The 17,983-nt window shown below is 36.0% G+C and overlaps 4 protein-coding genes across 7 annotated transcripts; 2 read left to right on the top strand and 2 right to left on the bottom strand.

The window, feature by feature from the left end:
* The first annotated feature begins 1,136 nt into the window (after positions 1–1,136).
* On the top strand, positions 1,137–3,925 carry LOC107646100 (serine/arginine-rich splicing factor RS31). 2 transcript variants are annotated; one of them, XM_088489373.1, is made up of 7 exons: positions 1,143–1,374; positions 1,513–1,654; positions 2,111–2,470; positions 2,617–2,729; positions 2,857–3,080; positions 3,187–3,465; positions 3,601–3,925. In XM_088489373.1, the coding sequence occupies exons 3-7, from the start codon at positions 2,347–2,349 to the stop codon at positions 3,629–3,631; spliced, it is 771 nt and encodes a 256-aa protein (XP_088345499.1). In that variant the 5' UTR covers positions 1,143–1,374; positions 1,513–1,654; positions 2,111–2,346; the 3' UTR covers positions 3,632–3,925. The 2 variants fall into 2 exon arrangements, with proteins under 2 accessions (XP_016205781.1, XP_088345499.1); XM_016350295.3 differs by lacking the exon at positions 2,111–2,470 and having other exon boundaries at positions 1,137–1,374.
* A 514-nt stretch (positions 3,926–4,439) lies between these two features.
* Positions 4,440–5,165, bottom strand: LOC107646098 (calcium-binding protein KIC). The gene has a single exon (XM_016350290.3). The coding sequence runs from the start codon at positions 5,065–5,067 to the stop codon at positions 4,681–4,683; it is 387 nt and encodes a 128-aa protein (XP_016205776.1). The 5' UTR covers positions 5,068–5,165; the 3' UTR covers positions 4,440–4,680.
* Positions 5,166–5,856: 691 nt separating this feature from the next.
* Positions 5,857–8,400, top strand: LOC107646096 (uncharacterized). Its single transcript, XM_021104194.2, has 3 exons — positions 5,857–6,573; positions 6,655–6,745; positions 8,069–8,400. The coding sequence occupies exons 1-3, from the start codon at positions 6,460–6,462 to the stop codon at positions 8,197–8,199; spliced, it is 336 nt and encodes a 111-aa protein (XP_020959853.1). The 5' UTR covers positions 5,857–6,459; the 3' UTR covers positions 8,200–8,400.
* Positions 8,401–8,960: 560 nt separating this feature from the next.
* LOC107646616 (putative serine/threonine-protein kinase WNK10) lies at positions 8,961–13,046 on the bottom strand. Of its 3 annotated transcripts, XM_088489372.1 has the most exons (8): positions 12,822–13,046; positions 12,222–12,692; positions 11,770–11,807; positions 11,314–11,541; positions 11,000–11,220; positions 10,749–10,906; positions 10,243–10,645; positions 8,961–10,044 (listed from the first exon to the last, which is right to left on the bottom strand). In XM_088489372.1, exons 2-8 carry the CDS (start codon positions 12,333–12,335, stop codon positions 9,161–9,163), a joined length of 2,046 nt encoding a protein of 681 aa, XP_088345498.1. In that variant the 5' UTR covers positions 12,336–12,692; positions 12,822–13,046; the 3' UTR covers positions 8,961–9,160. The 3 variants fall into 3 exon arrangements, with proteins under 3 accessions (XP_088345498.1, XP_088345497.1, XP_020959850.1); XM_088489371.1 differs by having other exon boundaries at positions 12,222–12,916; XM_021104191.2 differs by lacking the exon at positions 11,770–11,807 and having other exon boundaries at positions 12,222–12,968.
* Positions 13,047–17,983: the final 4,937 nt, after the last annotated feature.

Raw genomic sequence — 17,983 nt, 5'->3', positions numbered from 1 at the left:
TATGGCAGCGTCCGACTTGTTGATGCCGAGGTGCCGCCTGTCTAAGTTCCTCGTGAGGAGGTGAGGGGTGGTACCTGTAAGAGACTCTGATGCTTAAGTTAGTAAGGATTTTAGGCAGATTTTTTTAGTAGATTAGAACGTAAATATACCTAAGGGGTGTCAGTATATTTATAGTCAGGGGCGGAGCTAGAGTAATTCTTAGGAGGGGGCTAACATAAAAATATAATTTTAGAAGAAGAAAAAATTAAAATTAAGGAGGGATTAATATAAAAATTAATGACCTTTATACATTAAAATTTTTAATTTGGGGCCAGTGCCCCCTTCTCCAACACTTGTCTCCGCCCCTGTTTATAGTAGAGTAGGTGACCACCTTTTGAGTAGTTCCATCTTTATTGATGGATAACCGTTCTCTTTATTTTGAGAGTTGTTGAGACCTATCTTTTAGGGAAGATAGAGATAATATGAGAGATTCGTGGAGGTAGTTTACTTGCTTAGACAAGTAGAGCTTGAACTCTTTTGCGGTGTTCGACTTCTTTAAAGAGGTCGAGTACGGGTTGAAAACCTCCTTTATAGATCGAGTCTTTTATCTTTATTGTGTCTGACTTTAGTTGTTAGGATAAGATATGAACATTTATTAATATAATTTTTTTTGCCTTTCTTCTTTTTCTTTAAATTCAAAATATAAATAATCAAATAAAACAATATTTTTTATTTTTTATATTTTGGTCATAAAAACTAAAATCAAAACCTTTTTTTTTCTAAGAAAAAAGATAAATATAGATCAAATAATCTAAATGAATTGCACAATATTTAGAGTGCTCAACAATAAATATAAAAAGATTTATTCGTATTTTGTCATAAAATATTACTCATTATTTATTTATTTATTTAAAGACCTATTATATTTTAACTGTCAGTTTCTAGACGTTTTTAGTGTAATGTATATTTTGTTTAATTTGAATTTATTTCGAAGTAAATAATTCACAAATCAAATCTTTTCTCTCTAACTTGGATCGAGTTTTGTAAGAACGATTTAAAAAAAATGATCTAAATGGGTTGCACCCATTGACTTTTATTGATGGGCTGAACTCCCACAACTACAAGCACAGACCACATCCTTAATTCCTTATCAATCTAATCCAACTCAGTATTGACTAATGACTATAGTCATCAATATTTTTTTATTTTTTATTTTTTCCTTTAAAGTTCAAAATTAGGGTTTGGTTTGTGGTGGAAATCCTATCCGAATCAGAGTATATATTTCAACACGGTGAAGAAACATCACTCTCTTGCCTGTTCCCAGTGTGCTTTTAGCTTTGTCCTTTTGATCCTTCCCTACCCGTAACTTTCCCCAACAGACTCCAAGCTTTTCAGGTACTAATTGATTCATTGGTATTCGATTTTCCAAACTTATCGCAATTTTAGAGCGATGACCCCTATTTGTCAGGGGTTATGGTTTTTTTTTTTTTCGTCCTTCGTTGATTCTTATAACTCTTTCTCTCTTTGTTCTAGGAAAAAAAACCCTTGGTTCTGAAGGCAAAGGCGAAGATGAGGCCGGTTTTCGTTGGGAACTTTGAGTACGATACTCGTCAGTCAGAGCTTGAACGCTTGTTCGCCAAGTATGGCAGGATTGAGCGCGTTGACATGAAATCTGGTAATTCTTGTATCACTCATTTATTCGGTTTTGATCGGTTTCTGTTGCACGCTGAATGATCACTTCACCAATATCACCTGTCTTGTATTAATGTATGTTTAGGGTTTGTAAAATTGCAACGTGTTTTTGGCTTTTTGCAATTACACTAGTAGATGCTGGAAAATCTTTGATTGATAGGTTATAGGTAGTTCATCTAACACTAATAGCTACTTAGAATTAGGTTTGACACTGATAGATGCTGGAGATGAGGGTATATTATTTGTTAGTAATGCTGCTTTTGGAGTTGGAAGATTGTTGCTAATGTAATGTAATCCTGGTGGAAAATAAAATGGACGCAGAAAGAATTGAAAATTTCTGTGGGGGCAAAGCAATCCTCCATTTTATAAGTGTTTATTTTGACGCAGGAACTTGTTCTAAGGAAAAATATGCTTTAATGAGCTTCTATACTTTTTACAGAAGGAAACCTTTCATGCTTGTCTGCTCTCTCCTTCCTTCTACCGATAGCATCATCTCCATTTTCTCACTCACCTCATCGCACCAACCACTTCCACTGGAATGATCTTCAATCGATTTAATATGCCATGCTTAGCTTCACTGAAAATAGGGGGTCATTGAATTTCTGTCATGCCATGCCATCTATTATTTGAATCACTACTGCTGTCTGAAATCTGAATGGAGAAGCATGCTTGGCAATGACATGCACAATATCAGAATCTCAATTTTGGATTTTAATCTTTAATTGCAATCATCATTTTCTTCATCATTCAACGCCTCTACACTACAGCATCATCTGCATCAGCTCTCACATATATGCAGGTGTTGTATTCCTTTGTTCCCGACAAGGGAAATAATTCCCTGATTCAGATGATATACTGCTTGCCAGGGATAACATGTTGAAATTTTATAATATTGATCTTTGCTTTTGCTTTTAGATGTTTTTAATACTAGTTCTGCTTATGCAGGGTTTGCTTTTGTCTATTTTGAGGATGAGCGAGATGCTGAAGATGCAGTTCGTGCTCTTGACAACTTTCCATTTGGTTATGAGAAGCGAAGGCTGTCTGTAGAGTGGGCTAGGGTATGAAAGGATCCCAATTAGCATTTTTTTAGTTGCCTTTACCTAATATTATTCAAATTGTAATGCACACTGGCTATCCACCACTTGATCTTAATCAGAGGGCTTCCTATTTGTTATGTTTTAACAGGGTGAACGTGGTCGCCATCGTGATGGCTCAAGGTCAAACCAGAGGCCCACAAAAACACTATTTGTGATTAATTTTGATCCAATTCGCACCCGAGTTCGTGACATAGAAAGACATTTTGAACCTTATGGGAAGGTTCTTCATGTTCGCATTCGTCGTAACTTTGCATTTGTGCAGTTTGAAACACAAGAAGATGCTACTAAAGCTCTTGAGTGTACACATATGAGGTCAGTGATGAGATTCTAGATATTATTGGTTGGAATTCTGAGATTTCTTATTTGATCCCACATGTAAATTGGTGAATGAATTTCTGGTTGCATTGCAATTGTGCAGCAAGATATTGGATAGAGTAGTGTCTGTTGAGTATGCTCTGAGGGATGATGATGAAAAGGGTGACAGATATTATGACAGTCCTAGAAGAGGAGCTTATGGGAGATCACCCAGTCCAGGTTATAGGAGGAGACCAAGCCCTGACTATGGCCGTCCACGCAGTCCTGTATATGATAGGTACAATGGTCCAGCCTATGATAGGCGTAGGAGCCCTGAATATGATAGGCCTCGGAGCCCTGACTATGGTAGGAACAGGAGTCCTGAATATGGGAGACATCGCAGGTATTATATTTGTTGGGCAAATTAATCAATAGCCTTTTGCATTTACTTATTGTATTTCAGTGAATTTAATTAATTCTGTGTACTGTTTTAAAATTGTTTTCTCCACCTTATATATATCTTATTGATTTTCTACAGTCGAACACCAATTCGAAGATCCAGAACTTAGAAGCAGTTCTTGGTCCCTGGGGTTTGATGCATCTGGAGTTGCTTGATCTTTTTCTCGTGGATGTTGGGATAGCTGGTCATACATCAAGGAGAATGTTATGTTGTTTTCAAACTTCAATCTCTGGTTTCTTAGCTGTGTAGCAGTTAATATGAAATTTGCTTTTGTAGGATCCTGGATATATAGTCAGTTTTCAGAGGCAGAATCTTTAATACTTGATGCGACATCGTTGCATGCTGTGATTAAATTAATTGGCTTATTAATATGATGGCATGCATGATTCTCTGGAACATTTTAGTATTATGTATTACGGAAAGTGATGTCCCATGGTGTTGTAAAAACCTAAAAGGTTGCTTCTAAAATCTTTAAACAAACATTCCAAAATTTCCCATAGCTAACAATAAATTATGCAATAAAGGGTGCTTCATTGTTTGAAATCTGTTATGCCAATTTTCGAGTAAAAATGTTACAATATTCAGATCATCTTCTGAACAAAGGAGTTGATTCAAACTCAAATTTTAAGTTTCAAGTACTCAAATATACATACATATTACTAAGTTTTACCAGCATTATCCATTTGAATTCAGAGATTTCTGACAGATATCATATTAAACGCTTTTAGGTTTTAATGATATCAAAATTATTTTATTGAAACATAATATTTGTATCATAATGTTTTAAGGCAATGTACAGTATGGTAATTTAAATATTATATATTAAAGCTTTTTTTATGAAAAATAAAATTACTCAAGCTATGACTTAAACTATCCAAAAATGCTTTAATATTTAGCACGCAAAATAACTTAACACAATCATTTTGCTGGTTTGAACTCACTGAATAGATTCATTTCAATATTATTCAAATTCACATAAGCATTCATGGTGGACATGAGCACCTCAAGTCCTCAACCAGAGACACCATTCAAAAATACACGCAACTTTTTATAACCCAGATGAGATGATATAACATAAATATACATACATACATACATACATACATACATACATGTTACCGAAATAACTTAACAATTATTGACAGAAAGAAGCAGCAGTTACAAGGTTGATGATTTGGTGAGCTCTTGTTGAATTGCTTTGTGAAGCCATGCCTCAGCATCTTGCATCATTTCGGGGCTAAGCCTCACCATCAGGATGCAAAACTCAGTTTCATTCAGCTTCCCATCCCCATCAAGATCACCATGTCTAACCATAGCCTCTGCATCCTCTTTGCTCATCCCATCCATGCCCAGAAGCTCCGAGTTCCTCTTCAGACTCTCCGCCGTGATCAAACCCTTTTCGGGGTCAGCCAGAAGCTTGAAACCCCCACACAGCTCAGACACAAAAGTGTCCACGTCAAGCTTCTCTGCCATCACCGGCAGCAAGTCCTCAAACACAGCTGCTTCTGCAGAAGCGCTTTCTTTTTCCCCTTGGCTGCTTTCCATTGTTCTATTTTGTAAACTGTAGAAACTAGAGATAGGTGAATGAAAGAAGCAAGAGACTTTGGAAGCTGACTTGTAGTTGTGTGTAAACAATGGGGCAATGACTTGGAATTCGTTAGGAGAAATGGCCTTTATAAGAGATGCATTAGTCTATTCCACAATGCCAAGTTGTTAGGAGGAGCTAAATTCTTGATGGGTCCTACGCATTAGGAATTATTGTGTGTAATAATACTCTAATGCTGACCCTGCATATTGAATTTAACACGATGGACTGACTAACAAATCTTAGTAACCCGTGTAACAAAAATGATGGTTTAACTTTAGTGCAGGGTGAACATGTTACTGCACTGTTTTTACTTTTTCATGGAGAGTGGCGGGCATTGGTGGGGAACAAGGGATATTATTTATAATAATGATTAAAACGTGATAGTCTTGGGAAGGAATTGGCTTCCATGAAACTTCCTCTATAATTGATTAATTGTGATGTTATATGCACCCCTTTGTCTTCTTCTAACTCAGTCACGTGCCAAGTAACACAACAATATGTTAAAGCATGGGCCCTCCTTCTAATAATGGGCGTGATTGTAATTTTTGAATTTTAGGGGCTTGTGTCCAGATAAGAGCTGAATTCGAAAATGATTAATTCCTTAGATATGGGAGGTAGTTACTTAAATCCTCACAAGCCTTGTCAAAAGACCGGTCATAAACCGCTAAACCGGCCGGAACCACTCGGTCTGATCGAACCAGGATCCGGTCGGTTTTGAAAAAAGAGGTATAGCCGTTTTAACAATCAGGAAAAGGGATGGGGAAAAACCCAAAAAACCCTAACTTCCCCCAGCTCTCTCGCCTCTCTCTCAACTCCAGAAGATCAGAACCCCTTCGAACGCAACAGCCTCTGTTCTTCGGAAGAACTTCTTCCATCTCGTGGTCGTTCTTCAACCAATCCAGCCACCGCCGCCGTCCGCGCTTCTCCAAGAGTCGTCGCAACGCCTCTGTTCGTCGCACTTCCGCGTCTGTTTGCCGAGCTTCCCCTCTGTTTCGCCGTGCTTTTGCCGCCGTTTCACCGTGCTTCCGCCGCGCTCCAGGAGCCTCGGTTCAAGTGAAAGGGTCCTGCCTCCCCCACCAACTCCGACGCCATCTCTTTTTTTATTTTTGAAGAAAAACCACACAATTGGGCTGGCCCACTCAAAATTTGCTTTCGCTCTCCATAATACAGTGGGCTTTTCCCGATTATTCCCCCAGCCCAAGCCCAAAGAGAAAAAGGATATCTGCAAATAATCTGGCCTCACCTCGCCGCGACGGCACTAGCGCTCCTAGTCGAAGTTGAATTTACATTGAAGCGAATTGATTTGTGAATCGAATTTTGAGTTCTCCGAACAAGAAAGTAATGCAGTGATGGAGTTTTGCCCAACTTGTGGAAACATGTTGCAGTATGAACAGCCTAATCTGGGTCGCCCCTCTAGATTTTATTGTCCAACTTGCCCCTACGTTTGCCACATTGAGAACATGGTAGGAGCACCCCTCTTTCCTTCTACTACGTCCGTATCTGCTTTTTCTATGGTTTTTACTTTTTCTATTTCCACTCTTTAGGTCAAGATTAAGAGAAAGCAGTTGTTGGTGAGGAAAGAGATAGAGCCAGTTATCTCACAAGATGACATGAAGAATGCTCCCACAGCTGAGGGTATTCTTTTTCTTTTCTTTCTCCATTCACAGACGTACATATTCTCTGTTCATGATCCAAGCACTTCAATGCTTAATCAAGTTCAATAGTCTTTTAGACTACGTTTATTTATAGAGACAGACAAAGACACACTGACAAGAAGGACATCAGAAACTAATAAGAGACACAATTTATTTTTCATTTTTTTTATTATTTTTGTTAATTTTTTATAATTATATATTTTTATTATTATATCTTTCATCTCAAACTTTTTAAATGAAAAAAATAAAAATAAAATAGATTTTTATAATTTGTTATAGTTTATTACCAAACAGAATAAAAAAATAAAATTTTGTGTCTCTGTTTCTTATGTCTTGTTCTAAGTGTCTTGTCCTGAGCTGTTATCAGAAACAAATGCAGTCTTACCGTTATTAAGCACCCTTGGTTAGTTCATCATCTTATCTGTAAATTTGTTCATGATTTGAACGGTGCTTTGTTCTTTAGCTTTGTGTGATTGTTTACTAGGACAATTGGTAGAAATTGGAACAGTTATCATTGTTTGAACTTGTAATATCGCTTTGTTGATAAATTAACAGCTCCAACATAATTGAACACTTGAACTCTCAAGATATATTTCAGAATCCAATTCTTACGTGTGGATATTTTCTTGTTATGACTTTGACCTAGAGCAAATTGTTGAGTAGGCAGAGAGAAATAAAAATGAGTAGCAAACAGTCTTCTACTGTACCATCTTTTGTTGAGAACCATGTGTCTAAATGCAACAAATTATCCTGATAGTTTTATTTATGAAAAAAGAAAATATTTTTAGAAGTAGGGAAATTGAAAGTGTTCTGGTCAATTTCAAATGCAAACATGGACTGAATCAATCCCAAGTAATCAACCATATTGCTGAAATGCTGAATCATAAGTTCATAACACGCTAATTATGTTCAGTTATGTCAATTTGCATACTTCAGTTTGCTTATCAATGCTTGAGTAGAAACTTTTTGAGTTGATTCTATCGGCCTTAATTTTGTCATGCTGTTGTCATAGATTTCCATTATGATTATGTTTATTATTTTTTTTTTGGGAGGATGAGTTATACGTTGATTTAGGTTGAGAACTAATTCACAATATAGATTTTGTGCTAGTGCTAAGGTTTTCTTTTATCTCAATCTCATAGGAATGTATAGTTGTGTTTGTTTAATTGGAAAAAGTTTTTTCTAATTCAGTACTTTTAACTAATAATTAGGGCTAATTGCACAATCCATGCTTCTTTTGTCAACACCTTGTATCCTCTCCTGTTTTTCTTCTTATTTAACTTGGTTCCCTCTTCTTTTGCAGTGCCATGCCCAAGATGCAGTCATGATAAAGCTGCTTACACAGAGTTTCAGACTCGTTCAGCTGATGAGCCAGCAACTATATTTTACTTGTGCCTGAATGAGAAGTGTAAGCACCAATGGCGTGAAGATTAACTGCATATGCTCATGCAATCTTTTTATTATTTTTGGTTGGCCCAGCATAGAGAAGCTTTTCATGTTGTTTGAATAGAAATTATATGGCAGCTGAGAGGGGTGTGGTTCTTGGTTTCCTCTTTTTTGCTAATAATTACAAAATTCTTATATTTTCCAGTTTTTTGTCTATTTTAGAATATTAATAAAATTTAATTTTATATCATTACTTCATATTAATCATTGTCATTTGTTTCAATCCATGTATATTTAAATATTTGCTACATTGCCACTTATCGTTTGAATAGTGTAAATCATATTAATGTATTAATGTATTATGCAATGTAGACCAACTCCACTGAGATATCAATTATTTTACTTGTTTGTCATGATATCACTTATTCCAAAAGTGTAAATGCATAGGAGAAGACAATATTAATAGTTATATCTCTAACACTCTCTCAAGCATGAGTTTTTTTGGATTTGCTTGATTTTTAAATGGATTTTCTTTTTTTTGTTTATTTATCTTATACTATTTTTTCACTTTTTGAAATTCACCAAGAATTGAACTCTAAATCTTTTGACAAAGAATGGATTTGCTTGATTTTTGAATGGTTTTTTTTCTTCTTTTATTTATCTTATATTAGTCTCATTTACATAGCATTGATTACTTTGAAATCACAAAAATAATGTTTTCGTGATTGCTTGTAGGCGAATGCTAATCCAAAAGCAACTACTTTATTAGATAAACCTTAAAATTTAAACAAAATAGTATTAACAACAAATTGTTGGAGAAAGCCCTTCTCATATATGATGGCAATACTAATTTAATAAAATCTCTGAAACCTGTGAAAATAGGTTGAGAGTACGGACGGAGGCTTTAACTAAAAAGAGCCGCATCCAATGTACAAATAATAATAGTAAATATCACAAGCTTTACAAAACTTGGACCAGGGGCAAAAGGGGAAGAGCAGCAATCTTAGGATCAATGAACAATCAGTTTCTTCCTTTCTGTCCATTTCTTTCTGGTGGCTTCCAATGCTTCCAACTTCTGTCTTGAAAGTTCTTGGAACCAAAGCTCATAGTGTGATTCGATCGCATCGAGTTCATGCTCTAGCTCGTGATCGATGTCTTTGTCGGTTGGAGACAAAGAAGAATTGCTGCTTGTCAAGCTCAAAGCATTAGGTGTTCCCCAAAAGGCTGGGATTGTAGAGTGAGAAGAGTTCTTTGAGATTCCTTTCAGTACAATGCTTTCGGCAGCACAGTTTGTAGCCTGCAATTTACAACATTCCCAGAATGTATCAGCCAGCTTCATTTCTAAGGTTGACCAACTTAATCCCTTCTCACTCCTATCAGCATCAGAATCAAGACAGTATTCATTTTTCGTGCAAGCATCTTCAATGGCTATATCAGCCTCTGCCGGTTCTTGCCAATCTTGATCTTCCAAGCTACTCAAACTCAGAGAAGAATTATACTCACCAACAAAAGCAGCATTATCACCATTGTTAAACACGAAGCTTCTGTTGGCTGTATCAAAATCTTCTGCTTGGTTAGAATCAACTGGAGTCGAGTTCTCTTGATTGAAAACCAATTCAGAGGGAGCATTGGTTTGGACAGGACACTGTGCGTTGTCTTGATAAAAAATCACTTCAGTGCGAGCACTGCTTGGCACAGGACACTGACTATGACTATTTCCTTCATTCGACGGCTTACACTGAGGTAATAGCTTCATTATCAAGTAATCAATAAGCTCAGCTATGAAGGCTACATCATGATCGGGCAGCTCCAAATTTTCAACCATCTCTGATGCCACAGAAACTGCAGTATCTGTCTCAAGGTAGAAGAGGAAATGTATATTCCTTACTTGACCTGCGAATAATAGAAACTAAGTTATTGCATTATAGAAGATGAACTATCTGGTATCAATTCAATACTACCAACATGGAAGCTTCTCAAAATTAGGTCAGATATTATTTTCTGTTTACCAAAACTACATCTTTGGTATCTTTCCCATGTGAAAAAGAAAAAGAAAAAAGAAAAAGAAAAATGGAAAGAGCATATAATCACCGCAAGAATCAGCAATACGCAAGATTAATGACACCGAGTTATCATCATTTTTGGTCCCTTTCAATTTAAACTCATTGTTTTTATATGTACGCCGAACTTCCAGAAGTGGACAATGTGAACTTCCATGGCTGTTTTCAGCACAGGTAAACACAGACACATGTTTGGAGTCAGCCTCGAAGTCTATAGATAAAGGACCAGATTTCGGCCTATCTATAGCCTTTGGAGATTTATTAGGTGAGTTTAAGGGATTAAGGATTGGATCCTTGGAACACTCGACTTGCAGAAATGGATCTTTAAGAAGCTCCTCTGCAGACAACCTCTCAGATGCAGGAACAAGACATTTGTTGATAAACTCCTTAATTTGGGGATCACTCACCCTGTTAAGGGAATTCGGTTTGATGCCCTGCAATGAAATGAGTCAGAGTAGAGGGGAAAAGAAATGCAGTTGCAGTTATTCAGATAACGAGCATGGAATTATAAGATATATCAATTGTCACTATACTTACAGAGGTAACTTTCTTGTAAATTTGAGCTGGATTCTTGCATTCGCTATATGGGTACTCAAAAGTAACCATTTCCAACATGCACATCCCAAAAGAATAGACATCCACGAGTTCATTGTATTCCTCTTCATATAGTTCTGGAGCCATAAACTCGGGCGTCCCTTTTACAAGGAAAATTTACAAATTCAGCAATCTGCATGGTGTTAACACGATGAAAAATCCAGAACATCAATATTCAAGAAAAGTAATGGCACCAATAACACTTCGAGCAGTTGGTTGCTGCATGACAGTTGCCAAACCGAGATCTCCGATCTTGACTTCTCCATGGTTCCCATTTACAAAGATGTTATCACATTTCAAGTCTCTGTGAATAATAGGCGGCTTGTGACCGTGAAGATATACCAGACCTTGAAGAATTTGTCGAGCCCAACCTTTTATGGCTTTCATGTCAACATATCTGTGCTTCTTCCGGTATCTGTTAGCAACAAGCATGCAAGAGATTCATGTGTGCATAATACAACAATACAACATAAAGAAAATGAACGGTGATAGGTGCAAGAGAGCATACTGTCTTAGGTTTCCAGATGTGAAGAGCTCAGTAATAATGTTAACAGTTTTCTTCTTATCATCAATCCAAGAATTATAGAACTTAATGATGTTTTCGTGGTTCACAGACTTCAATAGGTTTACTTCGGAGTACAACTTTGCAACGTCATCTGCAGATCCCAGGAGTTCATCAATCCTGACTTGGTTCCAAGCAACTTCTAATCCGTCAACTTCATCAAAGCCCCTATAACTGCAAGCGAGAGAAAGAGGGAAAAAGCAGTAGAGTAATTAGCTCGCTTTCACTACTTCAAGAATCATGAAATATAATTGGAGGCTAAACTTGTTAAAGAGACATATACCGTAATATATTAAGTTAATCCTGTGCAGAAATTAGAAGACAATGAAGTGTGAACAAAATATAATTAAATATATAACTGAAGGGGAAATTAGAAAAGAAAATCAAGTATCAGAATCATACACAGTCTTGAAAGCACCCTTGCCCAACATTTCATTGTACTGTGGGGAAAAAGAAAAGCAAGACAAGAAATAAAACAGTTAATAATTTAAAAAAAAAAAAAAAAAGTAAAAAAAAGATGATTCATGGAAGCAGAATCAACTCTTCATTCACATAATGATATACTGTTTTGGAGGATTATATACAGTTTCAAGAATCATCCAGAGACTGATCCAGTTTATTGAATCCACATGATAATGGAAATGTTGCACAATAATAACGACATGAATACCAGTTATTTTGTCCGAATGGAAAATAATGCATTGGGAGCTACTGCATAGTATTGATGAAAATGCAGAAGCAGAAAACGTTCAAATTGTGTCTATGGTATATTGCAGTTTCAGTCTTTCAGATTCAAACACACAATGACATGCAAAACACATTGAATCGTGAAAAACACATAAACGAGGTCGTACTCTAAGATAGCGGCCGGTAGGATCTTTCTCTACAAAGTCTTCCTCAAAATCATGACTGTCCCTTGTTTTGAATCCATTGCTCTCAGGCAATGCCAACACAGAATCAGAATCCATCCTGAAAAATGCTAAGATTCCAGAAATAAAAGAAAACCGGGGATATACTTTGTTGTTTGTTTTCTTTTTTTTTCTTTTGTTACTAAAAAGTGGTGGGTCAAAGGTGTCGCTGCTCTGCTCCAAGAGGTATGAATGAACAAGAACAACCACCTTCAGAGAAAGCTTTGGAATGAATATTGGAGAACAATTCGAATGCCGATCGCAACATGTATCGGCATTCGATAACGATGGTTTGAGGCAGTGAACCTAAATCCAGTACCCCACCTTCCATATCATAACAAAAATTCATCTTCATACGAAACCCAGAACAACCTTCCTCAAAAAATCCATTCTTTTCACCAGCCCAGCCGCTATTACCTAATAAAGGATCAAAATTGAACAGACGGGATATCTCATTAGACCACCTGCTATGAGGAAAACAGAAAACTATGGGGGAGAGTAATACGAGAAAAACAAAACAAAACAAAATCAAGGAGGAAAATTTACTTAGAGGGGGTGTGGTTTGGTTTTGGTTTTGGTTTGTTTTGTTTTGGTGACTGGTGATAATGAAGAAAGAGAAAGCGGGTGTGATTTGTGAATGCGAAAGCTGAAGATGAGGAGGGAACGGACACTTGTACGGTCGCAACTCGTAGTATCAGTTAGTCCCATGAATACCGCATCATACATATATCGTACCAAGTACTCTACCAACTCCTAAGTCATTTGCACTCCACATTCCTAACACACTCAATACACAATAATATAAATCGCTTTTATTTATTCATAATTAATTTACAATATTCATTGATACTTACACTACCTATAAATTTCATGTTCACAATATATCATATTTTTAATTTTAATTCTCTTGTATATCTCTAAACTAGAAGAGGATTCCTACCATTTATGTACTATTAAGCTAAAACATTGAGTAAGTTTATATTTTTTAGTTATATATATATATATAGTCAACTACTAAATTAAATACTGATATATAATATATATTAAAATGTAAAAAACATATAAAAAATAAATTAAATAATATATATTGATACATAAATACATATTATAGAGACTATTTTTTTATAAACTAATCTACCAAAAGTAACCATGAAAGATTGATTCGCTAACAAAAGTAACCATGGAAGATCATAACTCCTTGAATGTCCATAATTGATTAGCTCCGTTTGTCAAAAATAGCCAAGCCTGATGTAACCTTAACAGAGTGGCATACTGGACTGTTTTTTTTCATTCTTCTTAGTTAGAACCCAATTTTGACAGGGTAAATCATACCCGAGTACAATCATCCATCGTTTCGAGCTACTCCACAGGAGAACCCTAAATTAATTTATTCTCATAGAATTCAAGCAAAGTCAAGGAGAGAAGTAACTACAAGCGAAGAAAGCAAATTTTCAGGAGCTTCACATTCGAAGATGAAAAAGAAGAAAATTCAGGATGGAAGATGTCATTAGGTGAGTATGTTGTCTTGTTGGAATCTTTGACGGTTACTAATCCTGTAAGATGGTTTATTGGTTGCCCCTCTTCAAAGGTATGGAACATTATTTATGATAGTTAGACAAGTATAAGGTTCCTTTGTATCTCTGATATTTTGATTTTTTGGTTTCTGTAAAATCGAGATTGCAATTATTTTGTTTGGGTTGATGAAATTGACGGGGAATAGCAAAGTTTGGCAAGGTGTTTGATTAGAATACTCAATATGAATGTGTTGTTGCTAATCAAGATGTGACGATTGTTCTAATAGACCACAGGGAGAGGAATGTTAACATGGCCATGAAGATTGAGAAGAAGATTAAAGGTGAAATCAAAGCTATGAGAATATGACTTATGTCTATGGTTATTTTTGTCTAACAGAACTAATCAATTATGGGCATACGACGAGTTATGATCTCTGTAGTTACTTTTGTCAACAAATCAATTTTTTATAGTTACTTTTGGTGGTTTAATCTTTTTTATATGTATCATATAATTTTGATTTTTGTAGCATATTTATATTTTTATATTATATTATATTATATTATATTATATTATATTATATATAACGGAGATATTAAAAAGGTTGGTGTTTAACTTTTTTTTTTTTTTCTGAAATATCTTTTATTGTGAGTAGTATTATATATTTTAATTTTTTTATGAATTAAGTCTAACTAAATTAAATAATAATATTTAAAATAATATTAGTCATAATTAATTTTTGTTATATTAGACTAACTGAATTAAATTTAATTAAAAATAAATTTGAATATATAATATTATTTTTTATTATATTTTATATATATAATAGGAATATTAAAAGAGTTGGTGTCCGACTTTTTTTTTAAAAATATCTTTAATTATATATAATTCATTTCTAAAATTTAAATCCAAAATCTTTTAGTTAAATTATAAACTACTTGCAATCTCAACCAATACATTTAACAAATAAAAGAATGAATTATTCCAGATGTTGGTGCTTATTAAATATTAATACATGCACTAGTATAAATAAAATAGTTTTTGAAAGTTAGATATTCTTAACGAGATTTCTTTTGTCGTTTTTAAAGTAAATGAGAGAATTCTCTCAAATTAATTCATATCACATAAATTATATTTATTTATTTCATTTGAAGTTTAAAAATGGCTATAAAAAAATAACTCTGGTTTAACTTATAATATAATCATTTATATTATTCTATAAGTAAATAGTTATTTTTAACCATGAAAGATTCGAACACTAACAAAACTAATCATAAAAAATTGAAACTAAAGTTATATCCATATAAAATAAATTTTGTTCGACAAAAATAACTAATCGTTAAATTTTTATTTATGATTCGATAAATACCCTTTCTCCTATCCTAAACCGATTCATTCCTTTTCTCTTCCTGCCACTCCCTCGCAGACTCTGCAATTTCTCTCCTTTCGCAGCCGCCACCGCATTCGCAGTTGTCTCTGAATCAATCGCAACCACCCTTCCACCTTCTCCTTCAGTCATATCAACTTCTTCGGTTGTTCACTTCCATTCAAAACATTGAATCAATAATCCCAAAGTCAAAGCAATAATGGTATGTTTTCCCAAATTGGCTCCAGGACAAATCCTTTTTTCTAACCCAAACGTATTCAACTTATCAACTTTCTCTTCTTTTTCAAATTTTTTTTGCTTAAATTGTGTTGGGTCATTCCATAGTTGAGGATCTCTATGAACAGCCTAACTATTTACCAGAAAGATAATGAAAGATATAGAGCTTGATGATGTGAATGACAAAACCTTTGTGGTAGCTCCGGGGAGGTGGAGCTGGTGTCGAGGAGGCGCTTGGAGAAGACGAAGCAGAAGAAGAAGCCGATGAAGGTGACTGTGCTTCGAACTTTGCTTGTTCGATCTCGTCCACGTTTTCGGCGAGGAGGGCGATGGAAGCTCCGACAATAGCGACACCACCCTCGTCAATCATGATGGAGGCGATGTAACCATCGTAGAAGGTCTCACCCTTGGAGAGCTTGTCGCTCTCGGATTTCACCCAAGACACAATTTTTTCCTCCGTCATGGTTGAGTTCAGTGTCGACATGAACATCTCCCAGATCTTGGCACGGACCCACCGGGAGACACTGGAGGCCTACAAGTGCCCGAGAAGGCCGAGATGCGGGAGAGGGCAGTGGAGGAGAAAGAAGAAGAAAGGAAAGGAGTGCGGAGAATGTGAGCCATCTAGAAAATCGAACAATGCAGAGAGAATGACCAATAGCGTTGGGTGTTGAACTTTTATGATCTTCCATTCAAGGTAACAAAAAGAGAGTGAATGTGAGTGAATTCCATTGAAGAGTTCTTTAATTAGAAGCTCCAATTAAAATTGTTGTTGTGATTTGAATTTGTGGTGGTTGTGATAATATACAGCTGAAAGAGGTGAGAATATAGGAGTAGATTTGGTGGGATGGTGAATTTTACAGCGGAGGTTGGGTGGTTATGGAAGAAAAATAAGGAAGAAAGAGAAAAGAAGATGGTGTTATGGAATTATGAACAAAAATTTAATAATTTTTTTTTTTTGTGGAGTGAAACTTATCTTATATGGGTATAACTTTAGTTTCAATTTTTCATGGTTAGTTTTGTTAGCGTTTGGATTTTTCATGGTCTGAAATGACTATTTATTCATTATTCTATTAACCCTTTCTCTTTCTCTGATCTCTCGATTGCCAAATTTTATATAATCATTCAATCAATGTTCTGAAAATCGGTTCGGACCGGTCGATCGAACTGGTTGAACCATGAACCGGACACAAGAACGATTCGGGAAAACAGCAAAACCGCAAAATCTAAAAACTGAAATTGAACCGGTGAATCGGTCGGTCGAACTAAACCGTGACCTGGCCGGTTTTTTGCTTGGGCAGCAAAACGTTGCCGTTTCAACCTCTGGAACCCTAAACCAGTAACCAAATCCCTAATTGCCTTCTCATCGAGCTTCAGAACTCAGAAGTGAAATGAACTGAGAATTGAGAGCGCCTCCGGCCTCTCTGACTCTCACACAGGTTCTCATCGTCATCGAGCTCGTCGTCCGGTCATCCATCACATCTGTCGAGCCACCGCGTCGAGCCATCGCCGTCAATCCTTCAAACAACCACCTAATCGCGCAGCAGCTGTCGTTCGTTGGAACAGCCACCTCCGCCGCACAACAGCTGTCGCTGTCTCCCACTCTCCCTATTGCATGTTCTGTTGAAGCCTTGAAGGTGCCTTCGAGCTTCCAGAGTTCCAGGTAATTATTTTTTTTAGTTATGATTGTTTGATTGAATAACTGTTGCATGTCTCTGTCTCCTGATGAGTTTGATTAAGTTGTTCTTTGATTTTGTGAAGCTCTGTGAACTGAACTCACTGAAGTGTGACATGATGAACTCTGAAACTGTGAAGTGTGAACTCTGTCTTCCTATTTTATTTTTCTTTTAACTGTGTAGTGTGAAACTGTGAAGTGTGAACTGATTCAACTGATCCTGCTAAACTGAACTGTGAACTTTGGTTAATAATTATTGTTTACTGATTACTGAACTGGTTTTGCTTTGTTTACTGAACTGGATTTTGTTATTTGTTGAGTTATTGTGAATAATTTTTAATAATTTTGGATATTGTTTGTTGTGAACTTGAGAGTTGAGATTATTGGGTTGGATTGCTGGTAATCTTTAGGTATGGATGAGAGAGACAACGGTGATCCAACCAAGTAGAAGTGAGGAGAACATGTGTCTGAGGAACTGGAAAGCAGCCAGAATGCAGAGTCCGTTGTAGGACAACAAGTGCAATTGAGAGCGGATGAGAACTTTGGAGGGTATAAGTTAGCAAGAAGGAAAGGGCTATCTTAGGCTTAGAGCGAGGTCTGAGAGGTATAAAAGATTGCAACATTTTATCAATAACTTGCATTTGCATGTTTTGGGAAAATGAAGAAAAGAAAGAAAAAGGATTATTCTTTGAACTATGGCAGGACTCTAAGGGAATGAGAAGGTTAGGAATTTTAAGTTTTTAACATCGTTTTTGGCTTCCACTTCAGCTCTAATATCCTTCTCAAGCTTTTGCAGTGATGACACCAAACGTACCAAATGGCATTGGTTCAAAAGAGGGTGGAAAGGTAAAAAAAACCTATGCATTGTAGCTGCAAACACCATTCTTGGTGAATTAATATACTCTAAAAGCACATTGTGAC

The sequence above is a fragment of the Arachis ipaensis genome, chromosome B6, assembly GCF_059453495.1.
Source record: "Arachis ipaensis isolate K30076 ecotype BB chromosome B6, ASM5945349v1, whole genome shotgun sequence".
NCBI lineage: Eukaryota > Viridiplantae > Streptophyta > Magnoliopsida > Fabales > Fabaceae > Arachis > Arachis ipaensis.
This window is presented reverse-complemented; position numbering and strand designations above follow the sequence as displayed.